General features: G+C 40.9%; 1 protein-coding gene across 10 annotated transcripts in view; it reads right to left on the bottom strand.

Moving 5' to 3' along the window:
- The window catches only part of ATP13A5 (ATPase 13A5), a 122,285-nt gene that overhangs the window by 16,581 nt on the left and 83,181 nt on the right, over positions 1-22,523 (bottom strand). For 5 of the 10 annotated variants that reach the window (XR_015134041.1, XM_086319849.1, XM_086319837.1 and 2 more), the window contains exons 18-25: positions 20,244-20,368; positions 19,298-19,458; positions 17,328-17,453; positions 15,994-16,073; positions 13,595-13,637; positions 11,594-11,703; positions 8,055-8,151; positions 5,992-6,064 (exon numbers count right to left, since the gene is read on the bottom strand). Coding sequence is in view for 9 of the 10 variants with exons in the window: in XM_086319849.1 (XP_086175975.1) it covers positions 5,992-6,064; positions 8,055-8,151; positions 11,594-11,703; positions 13,595-13,637; positions 15,994-16,073; positions 17,328-17,453; positions 19,298-19,458; positions 20,244-20,368 (815 nt within the window). In the remaining variant the exon portion in view is untranslated. Of the gene's footprint in view, positions 1-2,037; positions 2,286-5,991; positions 6,065-8,054; positions 8,152-8,746; positions 8,920-9,771; positions 11,277-11,593; positions 11,704-13,594; positions 13,638-15,993; positions 16,074-17,327; positions 17,454-19,297; positions 19,459-20,243; positions 20,369-22,523 lie in introns of those variants that run through there. The other 5 variants (XM_086319912.1, XM_086319904.1, XM_086319871.1 and 2 more) reach the window with 4 other exon arrangements.

Genomic DNA, 22,523 nt, shown 5'->3' on the forward strand with positions numbered 1-22,523 from the left:
AGAAAGAAGAAAGACAGAAGATGGTCTCTTGGAAATAAGGAAAGAAAATTCTAGCCCTCCTCAGGCCCAGGTGCTTCCAAGTTTCTGTTCTCAGATTATTTTTTTTGTGTGTGAGAATTGTAGTATTAAACATGCTCCTTCTTCAATTTTCTTGTTCTAATTTGAGTGGGTCTTACTAAAGAGAACAGAGACATAGCTAAACAAGTTCCTTTCAAGATTGCTTCTATACCTAAGAGGGTCAAACGGGACTTCAAGAGATGCATTCTTTTTCTTTCTTTCTTCTTTTTGGCACTGGTGCAACTTGCAGAATCTTAATCCCCCAACCAGGGACTGAACCTGGGTCCCTGGCTGTGAAAGCATCAGGTCCTAACCACCAAGAAATTCCCAAGACACACATTTTCTTAATTGACTATTCTGACTCCGTCTTACTTTTGTCCTAGATTTTTCCTTCGTATATTATATTTTACTGGTGGTGGTGTCAGTCGTGTCTGACTCTTTGTGACCCCATGGACTATCAGATCAAATCAGGTCAGATCAGTCGCTCAGTCGTGTCCGACTCTTTGCGACCCCATGAATCGCAGCACACCAGGCCTCCCTGTCTATCACAAACTCCCGGAGTTCACTGAGACTCATGTCCATTGAGTCAGTGATGCCATCCAGCCATCTCATCCTCTGTCGTCCCCTTATCCTCTTGCCCACAATCCCTCCCAGCATCAGAGTCTTTTCCAATGAGTCAATTCTTCGCATGAGGTGGCCAAAGTACTGGAGTTCTCTACAGTCCATGGAATTCTGCAGGCCAGAATACTGGAGTGGGTAGCCTTTCCCTTCTCCAGGGGATCTTCGCAACCCAGGGATCAAACCCAGGTCTCCTGCATTGCAGGCAGATTCTTTACTATCTGAGCCATGAGGGAAGACCAAGACTACTGGTGTGGGTAGCCTATCCCTTCTACAGGGGGTCTTCCCAATCCAGGAATTGAACTGGGGTCTGCTGCATTGCAGGCAGATTCTTTACCAGCTGAGCTATCAGGGAAGCCCATTTTGTCTTATTAGAAGCCTTTGTATGTTGCCTTAAAATCTTGTGGGGACATGCAGGGTGTGGATAGATAGGCAAGTAAATAAATAAATAATATGATAGTATTATCTTTTTAAAACATTCTCCAAGAGAATATACTGGTAGATTTATTTCATTATGGTTTTTATATTAATTTTGTCAATTTTTATACAATTTTTAAGTGTTACAATCCATTCCATTTGCAGTTATTATGAAATATTGGGTAAATTCCCCGTGTTGTACAATTTATCCTTGTAGCCCATCTTACATTCAGTAGTTTGTACTTCCTATACCCCCCCCATAGTGTACCTTACACCCCACCCCGGGTAGCCACTAGTTTCTTCTCTATATCTGTGAGTCTGCGCTTTTTTTTTCCTTTTGTTATATTCACTAGATTATATTCTAGTGAATATATATTATTTACCAGATTATATTCTACTGAATATATATTTTATTCCCTAGTGAATATATATATTATATTCTAGTGAATATATATATTATTCCAGGTATAAACAACAGTATTTTGTCTTTCTGTCTCATTTCACTTAGCATATTGTGATGGCATTATCTTTGTCCCTTACTAATTGAGGCTTGAAAGTCAAAGCCCTAACCTGGGAACCTGGAAATGTAGATGGGTTGATGAGAGTGATTTCACATTGATCGTCCATGACTCAATGTCGGCAGATAAATGTTCACAGTTCTCAGCCTAGTAGTCAAGATTCTGTGATCTGACCCAACCTACTTTTTCAAATTTTGTCTCCTGCTGTTCTTTCCACGTGCCCTACAGTGTGGTCAAATTGAAAAACTCATGCCCTATATTTATCAGCTCTCTCTTGCTCATGCTGCTTCCTTCTACTTGAAGTGCCCTTCTTTTGGTAAAAGATATTTGAAATCTATACAGTCTTCTTATTTTGGTGCAAATGCTATGTCTTCCATGAAGCCAACCCCAGTATCTCTCTTTTCTTCATTGCTGTCTCGTCCCTAACTACAGATCATCAAAAACAAACTCCCCTTTTCCAAAACTCCCAGAGCATCTGTTGTTTCTTGGTACTCACTATTTTTGACTTGTACTTCATCCATTAATGTATGTGAATTCTCCACTAAACTCTGTATGTCAGTGATCAACATTTTAATGCCCGGGTACTTATGTGCCAAACACACAGTAGGAGACGAACACTTTTCTGAGGTGAGGTTGAATGAAGGTCCTCCTCTTGTCTGGGGAATTTTGCTGAGCCTCATATTTGAGGACAATGAAAAGAAAAAATAAGTGAAAATGGAAGTGTTAGTTGCTCAATCATGTCCAATTCTTTGCGACCCTATGGACTATAGACTGCCAGGCTGCTCTGTCCCTGGAATTCTCCAGACAAGAATACTGGAGTGGGTAGCCAATACTTTCTCCAAGGGATCTTCCCAAACCAGGGATTGAACCCAGGTCTCCTACATTGCAGGCAGATTCTTTACCATCTGAGCCACCAGGGAAGGACAATGAAAGGTAAGTGCCAATTTAATGTCAAGAGAGATGACTGCCATGTTGCTATCGTACCTACTAACAGGGATTCATACTGGTCCTTCAGGGGCAAACAGGCCGTCCTCCATCCCCCAGGTACGTACAGACTGTACAAGAGAAAACCATGGAGATGATGAAGAGATTCCTTAATAGGAATTGTTAGGAGCAATAAGAACTGTGGTTTTAGTCTCAGCATCACAGCACAAATGAGAGCAAATCATAAGAACCACTGTAGGAAAAGTCCTGAAGTGGTGAGGGTGGAGATTAGCGCTCATTGTCCTACTTGTAATATCAAAGGGAAGAGAGAGGGGGCAGCAGTGAGAACACGTGCCACATCTGTCTAGTAGGTCAAGCAGAAGCTCTGTAAATTAGCCGGGCTTCCGGGGAAGGCAATGGCACCCCACTCCAGTACTCCTGCCTGGAAAATCTCATGGACGGAGGAGCCTGGTGGGCTGCAATCCACAGGGTCGCTAAGAGTCGGACACAACTGAGCGACTTCACTTTCACTTTTCACTTTCATGCATTGGAGAAGGAAATGGTAACCCACTCCAGTGTTCTTGCCTGGAGGATCCCAGGGATGGGGGAGCCTGGTGGGCTGCCGTCTATGGGGTCGCACAGAGTCGGACACGACTGAAGTGACTTAGCAGAGCAGTCTCAGAAGGAATTTGCCCAGTGGGGCAGTCAGCTGAGGTTAGAGAGACCAGCAGAAGGAAAAAGCTGTGTGATATGCACCACCAGAAGGCAGTTAATGAAAGGAATCCTGAGGGGTCAGAGAAGAGAGCACCACCTATGTAAGAGAGTGGTCTGGTTCAGACAATCCACAGGGAATCTCTAAAGAACTCAGGAACTCACTAGTGAGCCCCATGCAAAGGGCCTGAGTTTAGATGCCTACCTTGTTAGAATACACTCGACAGGTGATAAGTACAATAGCCCCATTTAAGTAGAAAGTCCTGGGCTCTTGCTACTTGCATTCACCGAAGCAGGGTTGAAAGTAGCTGACACAAGGAAAACAGTTCATGGCCTTCTCTAACACTACCTACTCCAAGCCATGGGTCAGGCTTCATTTGGAGAAGAAAACTTTGAATTGGATGAGAACATGAAATGTTAATTTATAATACCTGGACTTTTCACATCTAAAGATGAGATCATTTCAGTACCTGGAAATGACCAGGAAATGATCTGCCTATAGTATGACTGAACTCACAGGGATGGGAAAGTGATAGTGTTCAAAGGCAGAAAGTAAAAAGAGACCAAAAAAAAAGGTATTTCCACACTGTGTTTCTCACCTTCGTCGGTCTAGCTCATTTAGTCAGCCAGCTACACGTTTGTTGCATACTAATTGAATGAAGTGCTCTCGTTTGGAAAGAACACTATGCTTCTGAACTGTCAGCCTTCTTCTTACTCCCACGGGAACAGTGGCCCTGCTCTGAGTCATCCCAACTCTCCCACTCGGCCTGCTCTGAGATGAGAGGCTGTTTCACAGGGTGAGCAACAGGTACCAGAGTCCACAGGCTCTTGCCATGGGAAACAGTAAAGTATACTCATCACCTTGAGAGTCAAATTCATGACCAAAATGAAAATTAAGTGTGCAAAAGCTCAAAACAACTTGCTTGAGGTCATCTGGCAAATCTGAGGCAAAGCGTCCACTCATATTTTTGAATTTCTAATCCAACAGTCTACTTGTACACAGTCTTCAGATTTTTTAAGTGCTCAACAAGCTAGTCAGTCATCTCAAAAAAACCAGCGAGGGGTGGGGGTAGTGCAATATCGTTCATCTTGTAATTAGTGCTTATTGGGTTCCGTGCTCTATGCTATACACTACGTGCACTGTGTTATCTAATCCTCACAACCCTGTGAGGACCTTTCACACGAATCAATTTTATGTGTGCATGCGTGCTCAGTCACTCGGTTGTGTCCGGTGCTCTGTGGCCCCATGGACTGTAGCCTGCCGGGGTCCTCTGTCCATGGAATTTGACAGGCAAAAATACTGGAGTTGGTTGCATTCCCTTTTGGGGGATCTTCCAGAACCAGGGACTGAACCCACATCTCCTGTGTTTCCTGCAGCAGCAGGCAGATTCTCACTAAGTCACCTGGGAAGCCCCAGTGAATCAATGATTTATTTAGTAAGTAACTTGCCAAAGGTCACAGAGATAGGAAATGATGGAGGATGGCCATACTCTTCACTTTCATGCTTCTGCCTGCTAGCTTAGCTCTTGAAACCTCCTGGTACTCTCTTCTTTTTTATATCATTGTCCATGTTCACAAGAAAATCATGCAAATTGCTTAAAATATAGCCAACATTGTAGAAGCAAATATACCCATCCATTTATCTGATTCAAAATTATCCAGGCATATGAATATTAATAACACTTAGTATTTAAATGGGCTATGAATAGATATTTCATTCCTAAGAATCAAAATTGATATTACTTAAATCTCTGACACTGGTAAATTTTGTCACTGTGATGATGTAAAAAATGACTTCAATATCAGTTTCATGTTTTATGATGCTACATGAAATTCTCAAGGTTATTAATATCCTGCATTGCTGGATGTTTTATCTGTTATTTTTCATAACACTTCTATTGTTGAACAAGGAAAAAGAGATGAATGTGTCATTCTTTTTCTTTGCTCCCTGTTAAGGCAGTCACCTTTCTCACTTATTAAGAGTTAGTATCAAGCTTTGAGTTCCTTGATAGGAAATACTTTATCAGTGTCATCTCAAAAGAAGGAAATGAGCAATAGTTGCTGTGAGCCACACCTTGCTTTTGAGAGAATTCCACTAGAATAAAATGCTAGCATTTGTTCTCAAACATCAAAGGCCTTAGCAAAAATCTGGTTTCATGTCAATGAGAAGTATAGCCGAATAATGGAAAATGACCTTTGGGTTTTAAAGTTTTCCCTTCCTCAATTTCTTATACATTTTTTCTGTGTATAAGACATAAACTTACAAAGAACTCAGAATATGTTGACAATTTTATGAAATTAAGACCTATTTTCTATCAGACTATATAAATGTCAAGTCTGAGGACTGCAAGCCTCACCTTACTACCAATACCACTTTCAAAAAATTGATAGGTAATGAGGTCTGGTGGGCTTCTCAGGTGGTGCTACTGGTAAAGAATCTGTCTGCCAATGCAGGAGACACAAGAGACTCGGGGTTCAATCCCTGGGTTGGGAAGATCCCCTGGAGGAAGGCATGGCAACCCACTCCAGTATTCCTGCCTGGAGAATCCCATGAACAGAGGACCCTGGCAGGCTTCGGTCCATGGGTTCACAAAGAATCAGACACAACTGAAGTAAATGAGCACACACGCACACAGTGAGATCTGGGAGTTAAAGTGTCATTCTCAGAAGCTCTTATTTGTATGAGTACTTCTAGAATTTTATGGATAAATAAAAACAATATGGTTTACTTTGCTTAAGATCTTACTTGTTAAACAGACCATCAACGTAATGGCAACATCTTGCATGAGATACTGGTAATTCCCAAACAGTTGTAGTTGCTGAAAATGAAGAAAAGTAAAGATAAGTGAGGATTCTGACATCAAAACATCTTCACCATCCCCAACACTCTTCCTGAAATCAGTCAGGAAGCAAGTGTTATTTTCCTCCCCATTTTAGGAGGAAAGTGATTGACCTAAGCTCTTTAGCATCTCATTGGATAGAATAAAACCAAATCACTCTTTTTCCAATGTTTAACTTAATTCCATATAATTAATTGCAATGAGAATCAGTCAGTTGAGAAACACTCTCTTATTGGTTGGTCACAGTGATTTTGGCAGCTGCAGACTCAGCCTGGGTAGTTGAACTCTCAACAGAAGATATTAAACCTGAAAATTTTGCTAGGAACTTTACACTTAAAATTTGAAATCAAGGCTTCAAATCATTGAACAGGGTTTTCTCTCTGTCTTTATCCATGGGTTGAGTTCACATGATTCTCTTGAAACCCACTTACTTTCACGAACTGAACAAGTTCCCTACCCCAAGTAAGCCCATTGCAGACTTCATTCTGGTACACCTGCCTCTCTAAGGTTTGTGTAGACATAGAACTCCCTTTCAGTTTATACTGGAAGTATTTAAATAAACAAGTCCGCTAAGTACTCTGCAAGAACTTGCCTTGCAATACCTTTTGCAGACAGGTCAGTTTTTCTTCATAGCTGTTGACTGAGCACGAAGTCATAATCTGGCTCTATGCATATTACCAGATCACACTGATGCCAATGAAAATATTTCTGTCCCCTTAGAAAGTGAACTCAAGGCCAAGATGTTTCCAGGCGAAGGTTCTTGGAGAACACTCTTAACTTAGATCTAGACCATCAGAGTGAATGACTTGGAGTAGACTGATTTCAATCAACTGTATCTATGGAGACTTTGGAACTGAAATTCTGATTTCTTAACTTTCAGAGAATGCAAATGGTTTCTGAGTTCTTCTCATCTTGCAATTCTTTCTCTGTCTTTTTTACATTTCCTTCTCATATTCTTTCCCCTCAGAATGGTAACATTATACATGCAGGGTGAGATGGAATAGGGAGAATTTTCAAAGGCAGCTTTACTTTATTTTGGGAGTTTTCAGAGAACTATGGAGGGTTTTAGAAATCAGTCAGCCTGACTTCCGGAGGCGGATAAAAGCTCAGCCAAGGGCAAGAACGAATTTGTTCTTAGAGACAGAAGTAGAACTTGAATCCAGGTTTCCTGGCTTCCAACCAATTTCTTCTCTCTATGCACCTGGTTGCCCCTTAGCCTCTATGTGCTTCTCACAATCATTAGCCCACCCGAGGCTGGAGTCCTGTGTTCCTCGCTTTCATCACTATGTCTCAGGAAGGCAGTAAATTAATTCCCCTTGCCCCAGTGTTCCCTGAGCCTGATGGATTATTTTACTGTAGACCAAGTTATGACTGACCTGATGCAGATTACTTTCAACCTATACATATTTCTTCCATATAGCTAGTTAATTTTTAGATGATTATTTTTATCATTTCATTTCAAAAGTCTTTTCCAAACATTTTTTACAGAACTGCTAATCCTTTACTAATGACATGTAGAGGTTCTGGGCAGGTTCAGAACTAAAGCTCTGGTATGGGAATCTTTCCAGTTTTTAGTCCTTCAAAGTCAAATTCAACAATTTCTCTCTCTTTTTAATCTCTTCTTAGTCTGCCAAAAATATTCCCCAGTTGGAGACTGATGCATTGCCTGCCGAGATATATTTAGGCTGCTCTGAAGCTCTCTCCATACTCTAAGTGAAGAAGTAGAGGCTTGAGGAGGTCAAGTGTCTCAGGTTATCTAGAGAAAAACAACACTGAGCCACATCTACTCATTTCTAGCTCTGTGTCTCATGCACAGTTATACCAAGTTCTCAAGTTTGCAGACATCTATTTTGAAAAAAGTAATTTATTTATAAAACATTAAGTCCCGTGTAGGAGCTGCACCCCCACCCAAAATAAACAGGGGATGTAAGTGCAATTAGAACTGGGAAGAAATTATTTTAGTTCATACCCAATAGAGCAGTGATGTGCCAATAAACTGGATTATGCCGTACATGGTCAAGTATTTAAATACCCCGAAGGATGAAACAAGAGCAGCTCGGCCTTCTCTGTTTAAGAAAAAATAAAAATAATTGGTTTTATACGATACATATCTCCCAGTCTCTTTTATATTTTCAAAGGAGCTCATTTTAATGGCCTGTTGATATATACTTGGACTTCCCTGGTGGCTCAGATGGTAAAGCGTCTGCCTACAATGTGGGAGACCTGGGTTCAATCCCTGGGTCAGGAAGATCTGGAGAAGGAAATGGCAACCCACTCCAGTATTCTTGCCTGGAAAACCCCTGGACAGAAGAACCTGGTAGGCTACAGTCCGTGGGGTCACAAAGAGTCGGATAAGACTGAGCAACTTCACTTTCTTTCTTTGATATATACATTCACTTCATCACTGATTCATCCTCTCAATGATTCATTTAACTATTCATTCACTCATTCTTTCCTTCAACCATCATCTCACCCATTGACTCTTAAGCTTGCTTTTACTTAAGGCTTATAAGATAGCAGCATTATGCTCAGAGTCACAGAGGATATAAATTAATCAGGCACAGTCCTTATTTTCAACAAGCTTCCAATGAATTAAGAAGATTATAAACACAATACACCATGACAAGGTGCAACATGTCAAGCATTGACTGGCTTGTGCTTCATTTCATCCTGGCAACACTTGCTCCTTGTGTATGTTTTAGAGTTCCTTAGACTCATGATGCTAAGGCGGTGCTCTCACATTATGAAAAAAGTAGATGTGATGCCAATATTTGAGATGAAATGGGCTTTGTTGGCTTCAGTACACCAGGAAGAACCCAGGATAATAATGGGAGCTGGTTTGGGAACACAAAGAGAAAAAGACAATTGTAAAAGTCGCAGCATCAAAAGTAAATAGTTCCTAGTCAATAATATTGTAATAATTTTTTAATGTGTCAGATGGTTACCAGACTTACCATGGTGATCCGTTCATAATATACATATATGTTGAATCACTATGTTGTACATCTGAAATTAATGTAATGTATATCAACTATACTTCAATAAAAAAGGGAAAAGGTAAATATTCTTTAAAAAATTCTGTTTGAACAATTATTCTTCTAAGACCCAATTAGAAGAATAATTGTTCAAACAGAATTTTTTAAAGAATATTTACCTTTTCCCTTTTTTATTGAAGTATAGTTAGTAATGGATTCAGAGAAGGCAATGGCACCCCACTCTAGTACTTTTGCCTGGAAAATCCCATGGATGGAGGAGCCTGGTAGGCTGCAGTCCGTGGGGTCGCTAAGAGTCGGACATGACTGAGCGACTTCACTTTCACTTTTCACTTTCATGCGTTGGAGAAGGAAATGGCTATCCACTCCAGTGTTCTTGCCTGGAGAATCCCAGGGACGGGGGAGCCTCATGGGCTGCCGTCTATGGGGTCGCACAGAGTCGGACACGACTGAAGCGACTTAGTGGCAGCAGCAGTAATGGATTATGTCAGGCCAAAGTAGCACATGTCGGGGGAGGGAGGAACTTGGCCAACAAGCACTCCTGCAGCCTCCTCTTGTCAAGGTAGAAGCGAATCCATATGGGAGGCGGCCCATATACTCTTGATTTCCAGTCCCCAGTGACATGGACACCTGTGCTGCTCAAAATTTTTCTACAGACCAGGGACATAAGAAGGAAAACCCAGAGAGCCAAAAACCACGCTGGGTCTTGGGCAAGATGAGAAGGTTCTGGTGGGAGATAGGCCAGGATACCTCAGGTCAGTGCTTTCCACCAGACTATGAGACACTACCTTTCTATTTTCAGCACAGAGGGGAGAGAGAAAACCAGTTGAGAAGGGGAAACCATGTGAAACCTAGATTGTTTTCTGACATAAACTTTGTGATTTCATCCTTTATTCTGCTGTTGTGTACATTTCCCAGAGAATAGACACCCAGATCAAAAAAAAAAAAAAAGTGCAAAAATCCAAAGTGGTAAAGCGTAAAGAATGTTTGCAAGGCCTCCACAATGGCTGCTCTTCCTAATGGATGTGAATTTTAAGTGGTTCATTCATTCACTTAATGCATTCCACAAACGTTCATCGAAGGCTCTGATGTGTCATGGGAGGCACAACGACATAGAAATTAATAAGGCATAGTCCTTGCCCTAAAGGACTTGAACTATAACAAGCCAATCATGTTTCAAAGAATAATAATGGGAACCTGTAGACCCATGTACCTAAAACTGCACATTATCGCTCCTCTAAAGGATATTTTCTCAGGACTAGGCAGGCATCAAGAATAGCAAGGGTAAATTCAGCATAACAGAGCTGAACTCTGTATTTTTATGAATTTGTGAAGTATAAAAGAAGAGGGTTTCTATCATGAAGACTTACTAAGCCATCTGCCACTAGAGAAAATTTTGCATCCTGACTTGTATTTTAAAACAACATATTGCAATCATAAATGCATCACACAACTTGCATGAGAAAGAGCATCTGAAAGTGCTACTGCCTTTTGGATGAATCAAGTATGCACTTGGCACATCCGTCCAGGAGTTTGAATCCCCTCTGTGATGCCTCCACACCTGGTGTTCCAGCCTCACCTCCACAGTTCCCATCTGAGAAATCTTCCAGCTCAGTTCAGCAATCAGGCCCCTGCACTCTCCAATGAAAGCCCCATTTCTAAACATGGCTCTCCATTTCCTTTATCTGGAATTCCCTCCACCTCCTTAGTGTTTCCATACATCCCATTTATCGTTCAAATTACAACCTACCTCTGAAACCGTCCCTCCTAGCTTGAGTTATCATTTCGAACTACTGGCATATGACTGTATTGTTTGGACATTCATTTACGGAAAGCTAATTTATTGAGCACCTCTCATTCCTTAGGCAGAAGATTCTGTGTTAGGCGACTATATCTACATACATCTTTCTATACCCCTTACTGGAATGTGAGTCCTCCAGGGAAAAGTTCTGTCTCATTTTTAATACACCACATTTTCAAGAACAATATTTAAAAAGAGCCACATGAGTGAGGTGAGTGTCCTGGGCACTCTTGTTTTGTAGTCACCATGACACAAAGCGGGTTAAGACAATAATGATAGTAAAGGTAGGTGCAGTCATTTTGGATATTCACTAATCCGTATTTTGGAGACATATTACTACTAGGCGAAGGCTATGTGGTAGAGAATTCCTCTTCTGCTTCTTCTCCATCCCCAGCTCCTGAGAGAAAGGTTCCAGTAAGCATCCAACATAAAAAACTAAAGGAGAGGAGAAGTGAGATATACAGTTGGCTTTAAAATATCAACACTAGCATTCACAGCCATGTATTCTTTAAAACTCAGCAAAAGTCACCTTTTTGTTGATTTTATCAGCATTCTTAGGCAGCACTCACAGCCCCCTCCCCTTAATTGGTTCTCAGCAGCACTTCAGCCAAGTTTCTGCTGTGACATTTGTCACTTTCAATTAGAGTTGAATTCCACCTGGAGCCAAACAGTGAGCCAGACAGTCAAAGGATAGAAGGGGAAGAGGTAGCTTACTTGATGAGATGAGGCACACACTCGATGTTGGTTGTTTTTGAGGTGAAAGGGGAGGCCACAGATGCCTCCTGCTCTGACAGCGAAATGCCCGCATGAGCCATTTTCAAAGCCTAGAATGATAAATCCATGTTATACCCATGACTCCTCAGACCAGGCTCTAACTGTTCAAACACCCCAAGGCTAGTTTTCACATTACAGAGTTGATAGTATTGTACCCTTCCACCACTGGATCTCTGTTTAGGCTGCCCCTCCACCTGGGTACATGAAGGTACCAATTAAAGAGGCACCAACAATGACTCAGTGGTAGAAGAAGGTGTGTGTGTGTGTGTGTGTGTGTGTGTGTGTGTGTGTGTGTGTGTGTTGGTTGAGGGGATGTAGACAGGCTAAGAAAGTGGAAGGACTCATTTGAGAAGTTGATTAAAAAGATGACAGCGTTTGGATGGACCTGTGTAGAGGCCTTTACCATCACAGTTTTATACTTAACAGGTCATCTTCATGAACTAGGGGAAAAATTATCTAATGCCCACCTTCCCCCAGGCTGCCTGATCCAGCCAACCAGCTAACTGCTGGGATGAAATTTGGGACATAGACCACCTTCGCTGGAGGCAGGGACCAGATTACACTCATCAGAGAATCATTCCAAGGTATATGATGTCTCACTGAAATAAGGACTAAATCTTCTCTCATCAAGACTGAAAACTGCTCAGAGAGTGCCCCAAGCAGACAGCAGCCAATGAGCAGGCCAGCCAGCCCCTAATCCTATAAGAAGTGTATGAACATAAAATGAGATTTTGTATTTCTGTACTGCTATAGAACTTGCAAAGTTCCTGGTAACCATGGCCAGTATACACAAAGTTCATGTTCAATGAATATTAGAATATTTCCTTCTTCCTCATTTTTCCCTTGGTACTTTGTACCTCTACCATGTAATTTAGGACCATCTGCTTTATATATTAGGATTAGTTTTATGCATGATTTTTTTCCCCACCAGGTAATGAACTTTTCAGAGGCAGAGACTATGTCCTATATAACATCTGATTTATTTGTTTTGTTTTAAATTCCACATAATTAGTGAGAATGTGTACTCACCCTAGATTTGAAGAACAGACTAACAGCTAGCTCCTTCTCACAAAGTATGAAGCAGAAAAATTCATAACTGCTATCTAAGTATGAGCTTAGTTTATCTCAGAACTTTGAAGAAAATATTTAAGAAAAAAATAAAACAAATACCCAGACCTTAAGTATACAATAGGCTTTAGAAATACAAAATGATTCTCTTCATTACTTCTCCCACAAATTGGCTCCCAAAATATTTTCTGACATACATAAATCTTCAAGGTAAGCTACTATTTCAACTGTATCTTTGAAACTCAGATTATTAAACACGTACTGCCTTCTACTGTATCAGAGAAGTCATCTGCTGAGAATCTTGTAATTTCAGTTTGCTATTGTATGTAATAACCAAATAATTTGGTTTATGATTTTTCTGAGTGTGAAAATTTGGGAGTAAATCCAGATTGTATAAAGTAACCCTGGTGGAGAATTTGGCAGGAATACGATTTACACATAATTCAAACCTTTATCATCAGTTTCAAATTTTTCCTTCACTAAGCCTTTACCAGCTGTATGACTTTAGGCAAAAAAAGGGAAAAAAAAGAAAAAGAATTTACCTCCATGAGGCTCATTTCCTTATTTATAACAGGAGAGATTTAAACCACCTAGTCTTGTAAAGTCCCTTTTGGGTCTGAAATATGGGAGCCTCTGTAGCCTTTCTTTGTCTTTATTATTCTAAAAGTTGCTAGAAAACAGCTGAAGTGACTCATCTTACTTTACTCTTCACCACATCCAACCCATACTCTGGTAGAAATGAATATAAACATCAAAATGACTAAGTGATGTGGTTGTTGGCAGAAGGGTGAAGAGTCAGACCACAGGGGACGTGGGGTCCTCAGGAGGAATATCAATGCACCCCCTGCGTTAGAAGAAGTAATTTCTACTCACCCCACAGTCATTAGCTCCATCTCCACACATGCCTACATAATAACTGTGAGGGAAAGGATAAGAAACATTAATAGCTTAATGCCTCACTTGAGTAATTTCCATCACCACTAACATGCATGATGTGTGTGTGTGTGTGTGTGTGTGTTTGTGTATGTGTGTATGTGTCTCTGGAGCACATGTAGAATCAAGCTGAAGGAAAGTAACTTGGAGAGAAATATTCCCAGAGGAATAAAGCTCTGGTATATTGTTTCAATCAATCACATGGAAATCATGGCAATACTGCCAAGGACATCCACAAAGATGATCACACACTTCAGAAGAAGTCCTGTTGGATTCTGTCCACCAAGGCCAAGCTGAAGTGAGTACTGTCGTAATCAGTGTTTCTCACACCCTAATGCACAGATCATAACCTAGTCCATCTGTGTTTTGGTTGCTCACTGCTGCTGAAAGTTTAGCATGTAGACACTAGGAGAAGAAACATTTGGGAAATGGTTTAACAGATAACAACTAGAGATGTATGTACATATTCTAGATGCATCTTGGAGTGAAAATAAGATAACATGCTTCCCATCTATACCAGTGTGATGTGCAGGCACAACTGTATAAAGAGAAAAGTAAATTTTAAAGCTGTTACTAAAGGAGTTTCTGATGCGAGACACACTAAGTGTGTAAATAATACATTGGAGGTATTGATTAATGGCAATATTATTACAGGCTCAGTGGTAACTTGCCAAAAACACATGAAATGATACAATATAGAGGAAAATGAAATTCTCAGAGAATTTCCTTATTATTAGTTGACATAAAAATGGCCATCTTTATAGGTCAAATATGGCCAAATGTAAACAAATTTGTAGGTTCAAACTACTCTTTGGTAAGTATATATGAAAATCACACGGTAAACATTTGTTTGTGCTGATGTACGCATCAAGACTATACATTTGCTGAAAATGGCTTCCTTTCTTCAGGCATAAAGTACATATTTAGTCTTTATATCACAGAAGGAATCTTACATCTTCTAGTGTTGTCTGAATAAAGAATAAATTCTGAATGAAGAGCAAGATCTGGAAATTGAGAGGATAACTTATTCTGAGATAGCATATATCATCCTGAATTGATTTTTCTTTAGGGGAATACAGCTTTTCAAAAGTAAGCATTTAAGTTGGCAACATTTCTCAAGTATTTGAGAAGGGCAAAATTACTTTCTTCAGCCAATATCATATAATGACCATGTAAATAAAATAATCATTTTAGACACTGGTTACTAACCCAGCCTCAAGGCATTATGGGAGTTAATAGGCAGTTTTGGAAATGTCCCTAAGAATGCTTAGGCAACAAAAAATAATAGTCAAAAGCAGTCTCTTGAGTTTACCTACTGCTTATCAGCAATTATTTAAAGTTTTACTACTCTTCATTCCTTACTTAACTTTCTAGAAATCTGAGTCCAGAAGCTGTAACCTTCCCAGCAAGTAATAGGTAGGTCTGGTCTCAAGAAGAACCATTTCACTTTCATGTGACTTGGTCATCTGTATTTTTGAAGGAGATATGAAAGAACTTTTTCCTTTTTTTAATTTTTGCCTCTATACCTAAAACAGTAAAAATATAATCTCTTTCCTGGAAGATCTGAAATTGTTTACATATCTTCTAATGGACCAATCTCAAATAATTCCAGGTGATAACTCACACGCTTCCTCATTTTTCCCCCCATTCTAAGCTGTACAGAATGCTGTTGTTTCTAGTCTCTGTATCCAAGCAGGGGGATCTTCCTTTATGATAAGCCCTACCAGCCACAGAAGGAATGTTCTTTGGGGCAGACAGCTTCTAAAATGGCCCACCTTCTGGAATTCATGAGGTTATCTAATGCCTTCCTTTGAGTGTGGACCAACCGAGTGATTTGCTTCTAATGAAAGGAGTAAAGTGACAGCTTAGGATGTCATTTCTAAGATGAAGATATAAAAAATAGTCATCTCTCTTCTCTCTCTCTGACTCCTCTTGCTTGCTAACTCTCACTGGAGCTAGCCGATACTCTGTGAGCATCCCTATGAAATCACCTCATGGCAAGGAAACAAGTGTGGCTTGTGCCCAACAATGAGTACAAAATTTAGACTCTTAGCCCAACTTTCCACAAGGAACTGAATCTTGCCAAGGACACCTGGGGTGAGGCTGGTGGCAGATCCTTCCCCACCAAGTGCTGAGATGACTGCAGGACTGGTCGACACCTGATGACCCCTTGAAGGGGACCTAGAGCCAGAAGACTCAGCTAAGCATACCTGAATTCCTGACCCACAGTAATGTAAAAAAAAATAAATGGTGTTATTATAAACCACTGTGTCTTGGGGATAATTTGTTACACTGCAATTGATAACAAATATACCCTCCTTTCATGCACTAAAACCTACTTTAATTTCTGAAATTCTTCAACTAGGCTAGATTTCTGCCCAGGGGACATTCTTGCAAAAATCGTTCCATTCACCAGAATCTAAAGAGAAAAATAACAATTGAAATAAGATTAGAACAAAGAACACTTTATGGTAAGGGGAGGGAGGTGGGAGGGGGGTTCAGGATGGGGAACATGGGTATACCTATGGCAGATTCATGTTGATGTATGGCAAAACCAATACAATATTGTAAAGTAATTAGCCTCCAATTAAAATAAATAAATTTATATTAAAAAAAATAAAAGAAGAGTCTTGAAAAATTACTCCTGGCCACCATTTTAGTATAGCATTGGGTGATATAACATCAGACCAAATATTAGGAAAGGGCAAAAGGGGGATTTAACAGTTTAATATTTAACTTTCACTTTTGGTTCTCCATCACAAGTCTGTTACTTTGTTCCCAATCATTTTTCCAAGATGGGATAAGCTCTAATGAATAATAGTAACTGAAAAGCAGAGGAGTATATAAGATAAAAATGCTTAGGCAACTACAGTTCTTTTCATTAAGCACCATTTCCACAATTGCAGAGGAAGGAGCAATAGATTGGGAGTTGAGAATCAAGGTGCTATTACAGCTCTGTCCCAGACCGTGACGACCTTAGGCGAATGACAGTGTCTCTGAGTCTCAGCTCTCCCATCTCTTCAATGAGGAGCTGCACTAACAGCTTTCTAGACACCGTGGGGTCTAGACTCTATGGTCCTCGACTGGAAAGGTGACAGGACTTTCAAGACACTGCTAACAGACGGCTGCTGCCGCTCCGCTTGTTTCCTTCCCACCAATGGACCACTCTGCACAGCACTGTTTTAAAATAGACACACAGCGACAAGATAACAAATGATCTTGAAAATAAACCATAAAGCCTTTGTTTCCTCCTGCTGTAATTTAAGAATCCAGACAGGAATGGGAATAGAGCTCAGCCTGACATGAGTTAGTGGCTTTCAGAGAAAAGCAAATTCCAAAAAACAGGCTGCGTGTTTGGGACTATCTGTAGGTTCCCTCTGCTGGGGAGGCAGGGAAGAGGCAAACTGGGATTGGACTGGCCACGGGGGGTGGGGTGAGGGGCAACACCAGCCTCAGGCTCTGAATAGGAGGCCTTGGGCCCGGGGATGTGTGATGAGTGGTATAAGAGGAGTGATGAAGGGAGACCTCTTGAAGAGACAGTGCTCCCTGTGAGGGTGTTTATTTCCTAATTCTGAGATAACCTCACTAAGCATCGCCTTCACTGTTCTCTTACCCTTTTTTATCTCACTAATTTGAGGAGCAAAACGAAACATGTCATTTCTCCAGTACTTACTTTTGGAAGCAAGCTGTTGAAATGCTGCAGTATCACTTGGTATGATTTCCCACTCATTGCAAAATGGTAACAGCTCCCTTTTTCTTCAACAGGCACTGAACTGTTTCCAATGTTGATGTGGGTGTCCTAAAATCAAAAGGGCATTATTTCTACCTTGGCTCTTAAGGATGTTGCTGTTTTCCTACATTTTATGGAAGGAAGTGTATTCAAGTTACGCAAGAGTGTGAGGACCAGCAAATATATAATGTAGAATTTGCCCACAGAACTTAGACTCATATAAAGAAGACACTCAAAATGTTCCCCCAAAATTAAATGAACAGAGATTACTTTGGCAATATGAGGCTCTGGATCCTAGTCTGGGAGATAATATGTGTGATGTCAGGCTACTGAGGAAATCATTCCAAGGTTCCAATGAGTGACTCCAGAGAAGAAGAGGAAACAGTCTTCCCTTCTGTTCCTTCTCCTCATACAACCTTTTGTTTCCTAAGATCTCTTACCATTCATTCAGAAATCATGCCCGGATTTTTTCCCTGTAAAATAGGTGGACCCTTTCTTCAGAGCCTAACCTGACCTCTGCCAACACTTCCCTCAAGGTGCCCAGATCCCTTCCACCTTGTGTCCCTGAACCTTATTATTATTATTATTCTGGATGCACTATGCATGGCAGTTGGAATCTTAGTTCCCCAACCAGGGACTGAACCCATGTCCCCTGCACTGGGAGCACAGAGTCTTCACCACTGGCCTGTCAGGGAAGTGTTTGGACTCTTTATTAAAAATTAATGAAAATCTGTGTCCTGTAATAAATTATAATGGAAAAATATGAAAAAAGAGTATATATGTATAACTGAATCACTTTGCTATATAGCAGAAACTAACAACACTGTAAATCAACTATACCTCATTAAAATACATTTTAAAAAATATACCATCCTTATTTAAAAATCTGTATATGTACATGCAAACTAATTTTTATTGAAATATGTTAGGCACTTTTAAAAAATTAGTGAGGATCTGAGTTTCGTCACACAGTGCAGTTGAGGCAATACATGTAGTTGCTGAAGCAAGTGAGTTTAGAAGGAAATCAGCACCAGAAATCCACTGAAAGCAGAGAGCGAGCTGTCGTCTTTCACAACCCACACAATGGATTTGAGCCAAGTTAACACACCTCTTCGCAGGGTAGGGGCAGGGCCACTCCATACAGCTGTGTAGCTTGTGTGCTGCACAAAGAAATACTCGACACTGAACAATCTGAAGGGCTGGTCAGCCTGAAGGAAGGGAGCTTTTTGTAGTTTATCACCCTGAGGACCATCTCTTTGAATTCACACAAAGGCAGAGGCGACCCATTTAGTAATGAAACGTCAGGCTGCAGCCCATTCTCTTCACAAGAAAGAGCCGTCCTGGGGGAAGTGCACAGGAAACTCGCTACCTAGAGAAGCCTGACATCTGTTCACGTCAGTTTACCAGTCCAGGACAATCTAAATGACCATGAATTAAGGGAGCAGGGATCAAACAGACCGAACTTGATTCCCTGCTCTGCAGCTCACCAGCATGTGTCGTGGCAAGCTTACCTCTCTAGGCCTCAGTTGTCTCTTTTGTAAAAGGAATACTTTGCTCAACTGTGTAGGGTAACTGAGGGTCAGATGGGAACTATGATGTGAATCAGTGAGTCTCAGCCACATCTGTACACTGGAATCACTAGGCGAAGGACTCAGTTCCCAGCCCAGAGATTCTCACTGAATCTCTAGTTTTAGCCTTGGAAGCTTGAAAACGCTTCTGGGTAATTTCTACATGAAGTCAAGGCTGAGGAGTGTCAGTGGAAATGCTAAAAGCTTTGCAAACTGTAAAATTCTGGGCAGATGGGAGGGATTACTACTGTGATGACTTCTAATGCCGAGAGAGAGGGCTGCCCAGGGTCAGGGCTGTATTGCGTCAGCCTCGGTCCATGGAGGGGCTTTCTGAAATTCACTCACATTCTTTCCAGGCCCATTCTCCTGGTTCTCCACCAGCTGCCAGGTCACAGAAGCAGGGGCGAACTCTTCAGGTTCGTTGGCTTCAACAAGGATCACTTGGCTCCCTCGAGGAATCATTTCAGAATTCTTTGCAACGGTAATGGCTGTTTGAAGGTTGTCACCTAGATGACAAAGAAGGTGGACGTGATTTGTGTAGAAACCTCTCAGCATCCAGGACTGAACACTCCCTCCTCTGAGTGACCATACTGTGTTGTTGGTGCTCTTTGGGGGCATTTAACACTTTCTGCATTTTTTCATAATGTTTTATCAAGCCTGTCTATTCCTAGTGGTCAAACATTATGTCTACCTCTCCCTTTCATCCTAGCATCAAGTCCATGAACATCACATATTTCCAAAATATGCACTAATGAGTAAATAAATGTTCAAGTGCTTTACAGCTCATCCTCAAGAGACTGACAATTTTCAGTGGTGAAGTTATAGGCGTGGTCTGATAACATAAACCTATTCTTGGGATCTGGATTCCAATTAAGTTAAAGAAAAAAAAAGCACTTAGGATCAGCCATGTTGAATTTAATCATCACAAACCATGCCTACCCCACCTCCCTGAAGGACGGTCTCACCCCTTTACACAGAGGTCTCACTGGGGTTCTTCATGAGAACCCCGTTCTTATCTTTCAATATCTGCTGTGAGCCTATTGGCCCTGAACAAACCCTGGGTAGGAACAGAGGGCCTTAGGCAAAAAGAATGAGACGTGGCCCTTGCCTTCAAAGCTCACAGTCATTGAGGGGAGCTCCCCAAGTTCCCAGGTAACTGGAGCAGAGGGTAACAATCTCGATGGCAAAGCATCGGTCCTCCTGCCTCAGCCACAGGAACTCACTCAGCTCACATGGTCTTTTGCTTATGCCTAGGATGGGTTTAATTTGTTAGGCTTCCAGAAACGCATACCAGTGATCATCACAGTCCTGATGCGGGCCTCATTCAGCTCCTTCAAGACTGGTTTGGTTTCCTTTTTCAAGCGATTCTCCATTATGAGAAGTCCCAGAAATGTTAACTCGGACTCCACATGTTCTCTTTGGGTTTGGGAGAAAGTCAATATTAAAGCATATCCATATAGTCTCAACACTTGGATTTATTTCTTTTTAAAATTTCTAAGTTTTATCAATGTCATACATGCACAGGTTTAACAAATCAGAAAGAATCCAAAAGTTCATAATAAAGAAAACCTATAGCCCCTGTCTTCACAGCACCTTCCTCCTTCTCCTTCTCAGATGTGACCACTTCTACGTCTTTTAGCTGCTCTTTCCATGTTTTTCAACTCCATTCTTTTATTTATTTTTTTTTTCAACTCCATTCTTTTAAAACAATGTATTCATCTTCCAATTCTTCTGTTGGTTTTTAAAATTTTTTGTTAGTCATATATATTTTAAATTTGTAAGCATATAAGCAGTTTAAAATTTGTAAGTATATAATCTGACATGTAAGCATGTATTTTTAAATTTGTAAGCATTTTAGTTTAGTAGACATTTATTAAGTACATACTGAATACCAGATATTATAGTACTAGTTGAATATGGAATCATTTATTTCAGCCTCCATCTGTTGCCTCCAGTAAATACACGAATGGCATCAGTCAAGAATTTAGTTTTCAGAATTTGAAATTGGAGGCTTGGAGTCTAACTGTGTTCCATTAGTTATGTGAGACTTCTCCTCGAAAATAAATCTCAGGTGTTTTTTAGAAAGTAAATTTGGGGGCCAAGAGCTCTTTCTTGATCCTCTATTGTTCCTTTTTCTGTGCAGAGTGGAGTTACAATTGCAGGGAGAAGAAGCGGGAGGAGAGGGAGACCTAGGGAACCGATCTCTGTGCCTGCTCTCAGCTCATCCCCCGTGTTCAGGGTCCACCTTCCATGAGCTGTGCTGTGCTCAGTTGCTCAGTTGTATCTGACTCTTTGTGACCCCATGGGCTGTAGCCCACCAGGCTCCTCTGTCCATAGGGATTCTCCAGGCAAGAATACTGGAGTGAGTTGCCACTCCCTTCTCCAGGGGATCTTCCCAACCCAGGAATCGAACCTAAGTCTCCTGCACTGCAGGCGGATTCTTCACCATCTGAGCCACCAGGGAAGCCCAAGAATACTGGAGTGAGTAGCTTAACTCTTCTCCAGGGGAATCTTCCCAACCCAGGGATTGAACTAGGGTCTCCTGCATTGCAGGTGGATTCCTTACCAGCTGAGCTACCAGGGAAGCCCCTACTTTCCATAGAACATGACATACCAGAGGCTCATCCTCTCAGGTTCTACAGGGTGAACCAACTTTACTCTTGGAATCTCTCTCTCTCTCTGGCATGATGTAGGCTACAGTTTCTTCTATCCTGCTGATTCAGCTACCACTCTTCCAGTCACTTTACAACTTACAGAAATTTGTAGAAATCTCTCATCTACACGTATTGCTTCTTTAGTTTTCTTTGATACTATTTCTTTTCTATTATGTTAGTAGGACTTGGGAGGGAAATGATCACATGGTCAGTAAACTTCTTTAAGAGAAAGAATAGAGCTGAATCTCTTGATAAGAAATAATTCATCCTTGGATAAGAATACATTGAAGAAACATCTCTCTGGAGTAGAGAGTGAGTAGCTACATCCTCCATTCAAAAGTCTAGTCACTAAATCACTACTTTAGATCTTACATTAGGCACGTTGGTGAACACTCAGATAATCAAATATGAATTCTGCCATTGTGATCTCAGAGAATATTATAATTCCCATCATTTAGCTTCATGACTTTCTATTAAAAATTGGATTAATGTTCTTATTAACTAGAACTGAAAGAAAGATCCCAAAATCTTCTCATCAATTTATTCTATTTTGGATCTCTGTTTTATGACTTCCCTTGTTCACTGCTTCAGGTACTTGGGCCTCTCAGGATTCTACAACATTCCAGCAAAATCCTGCATCAAGGCCTTTGCATTATCCACTGTTCCTATTGTCTGCAGTGCTTTGCCCTGGATATCTGTATGCCTTACTCCCTTACTTTTACTCAGATCTCTGTTCAAATGTTACCTCCTTGGAGGACTTCCCTGATCACCCCATGTGAAGTACCACCCTCCTGTCATTTAAAAAATCCTTTTAACCTGCTTTATTTTTCCTGCAGGGCATTTATCACTGCCTGACCATATGTTATAGATTAACTTTATTATTTGTTTCCCCCAAGTAGGATATAAGCCTTGAGAAG

Source organism: Bos grunniens, chromosome 1, assembly GCF_055505025.1.
Source record: "Bos grunniens cultivar Pamir isolate PY7600 chromosome 1, Bosgru_T2T1.0, whole genome shotgun sequence".
In the NCBI taxonomy this organism is placed as follows: Eukaryota; Metazoa; Chordata; class Mammalia; order Artiodactyla; family Bovidae; genus Bos; species Bos grunniens.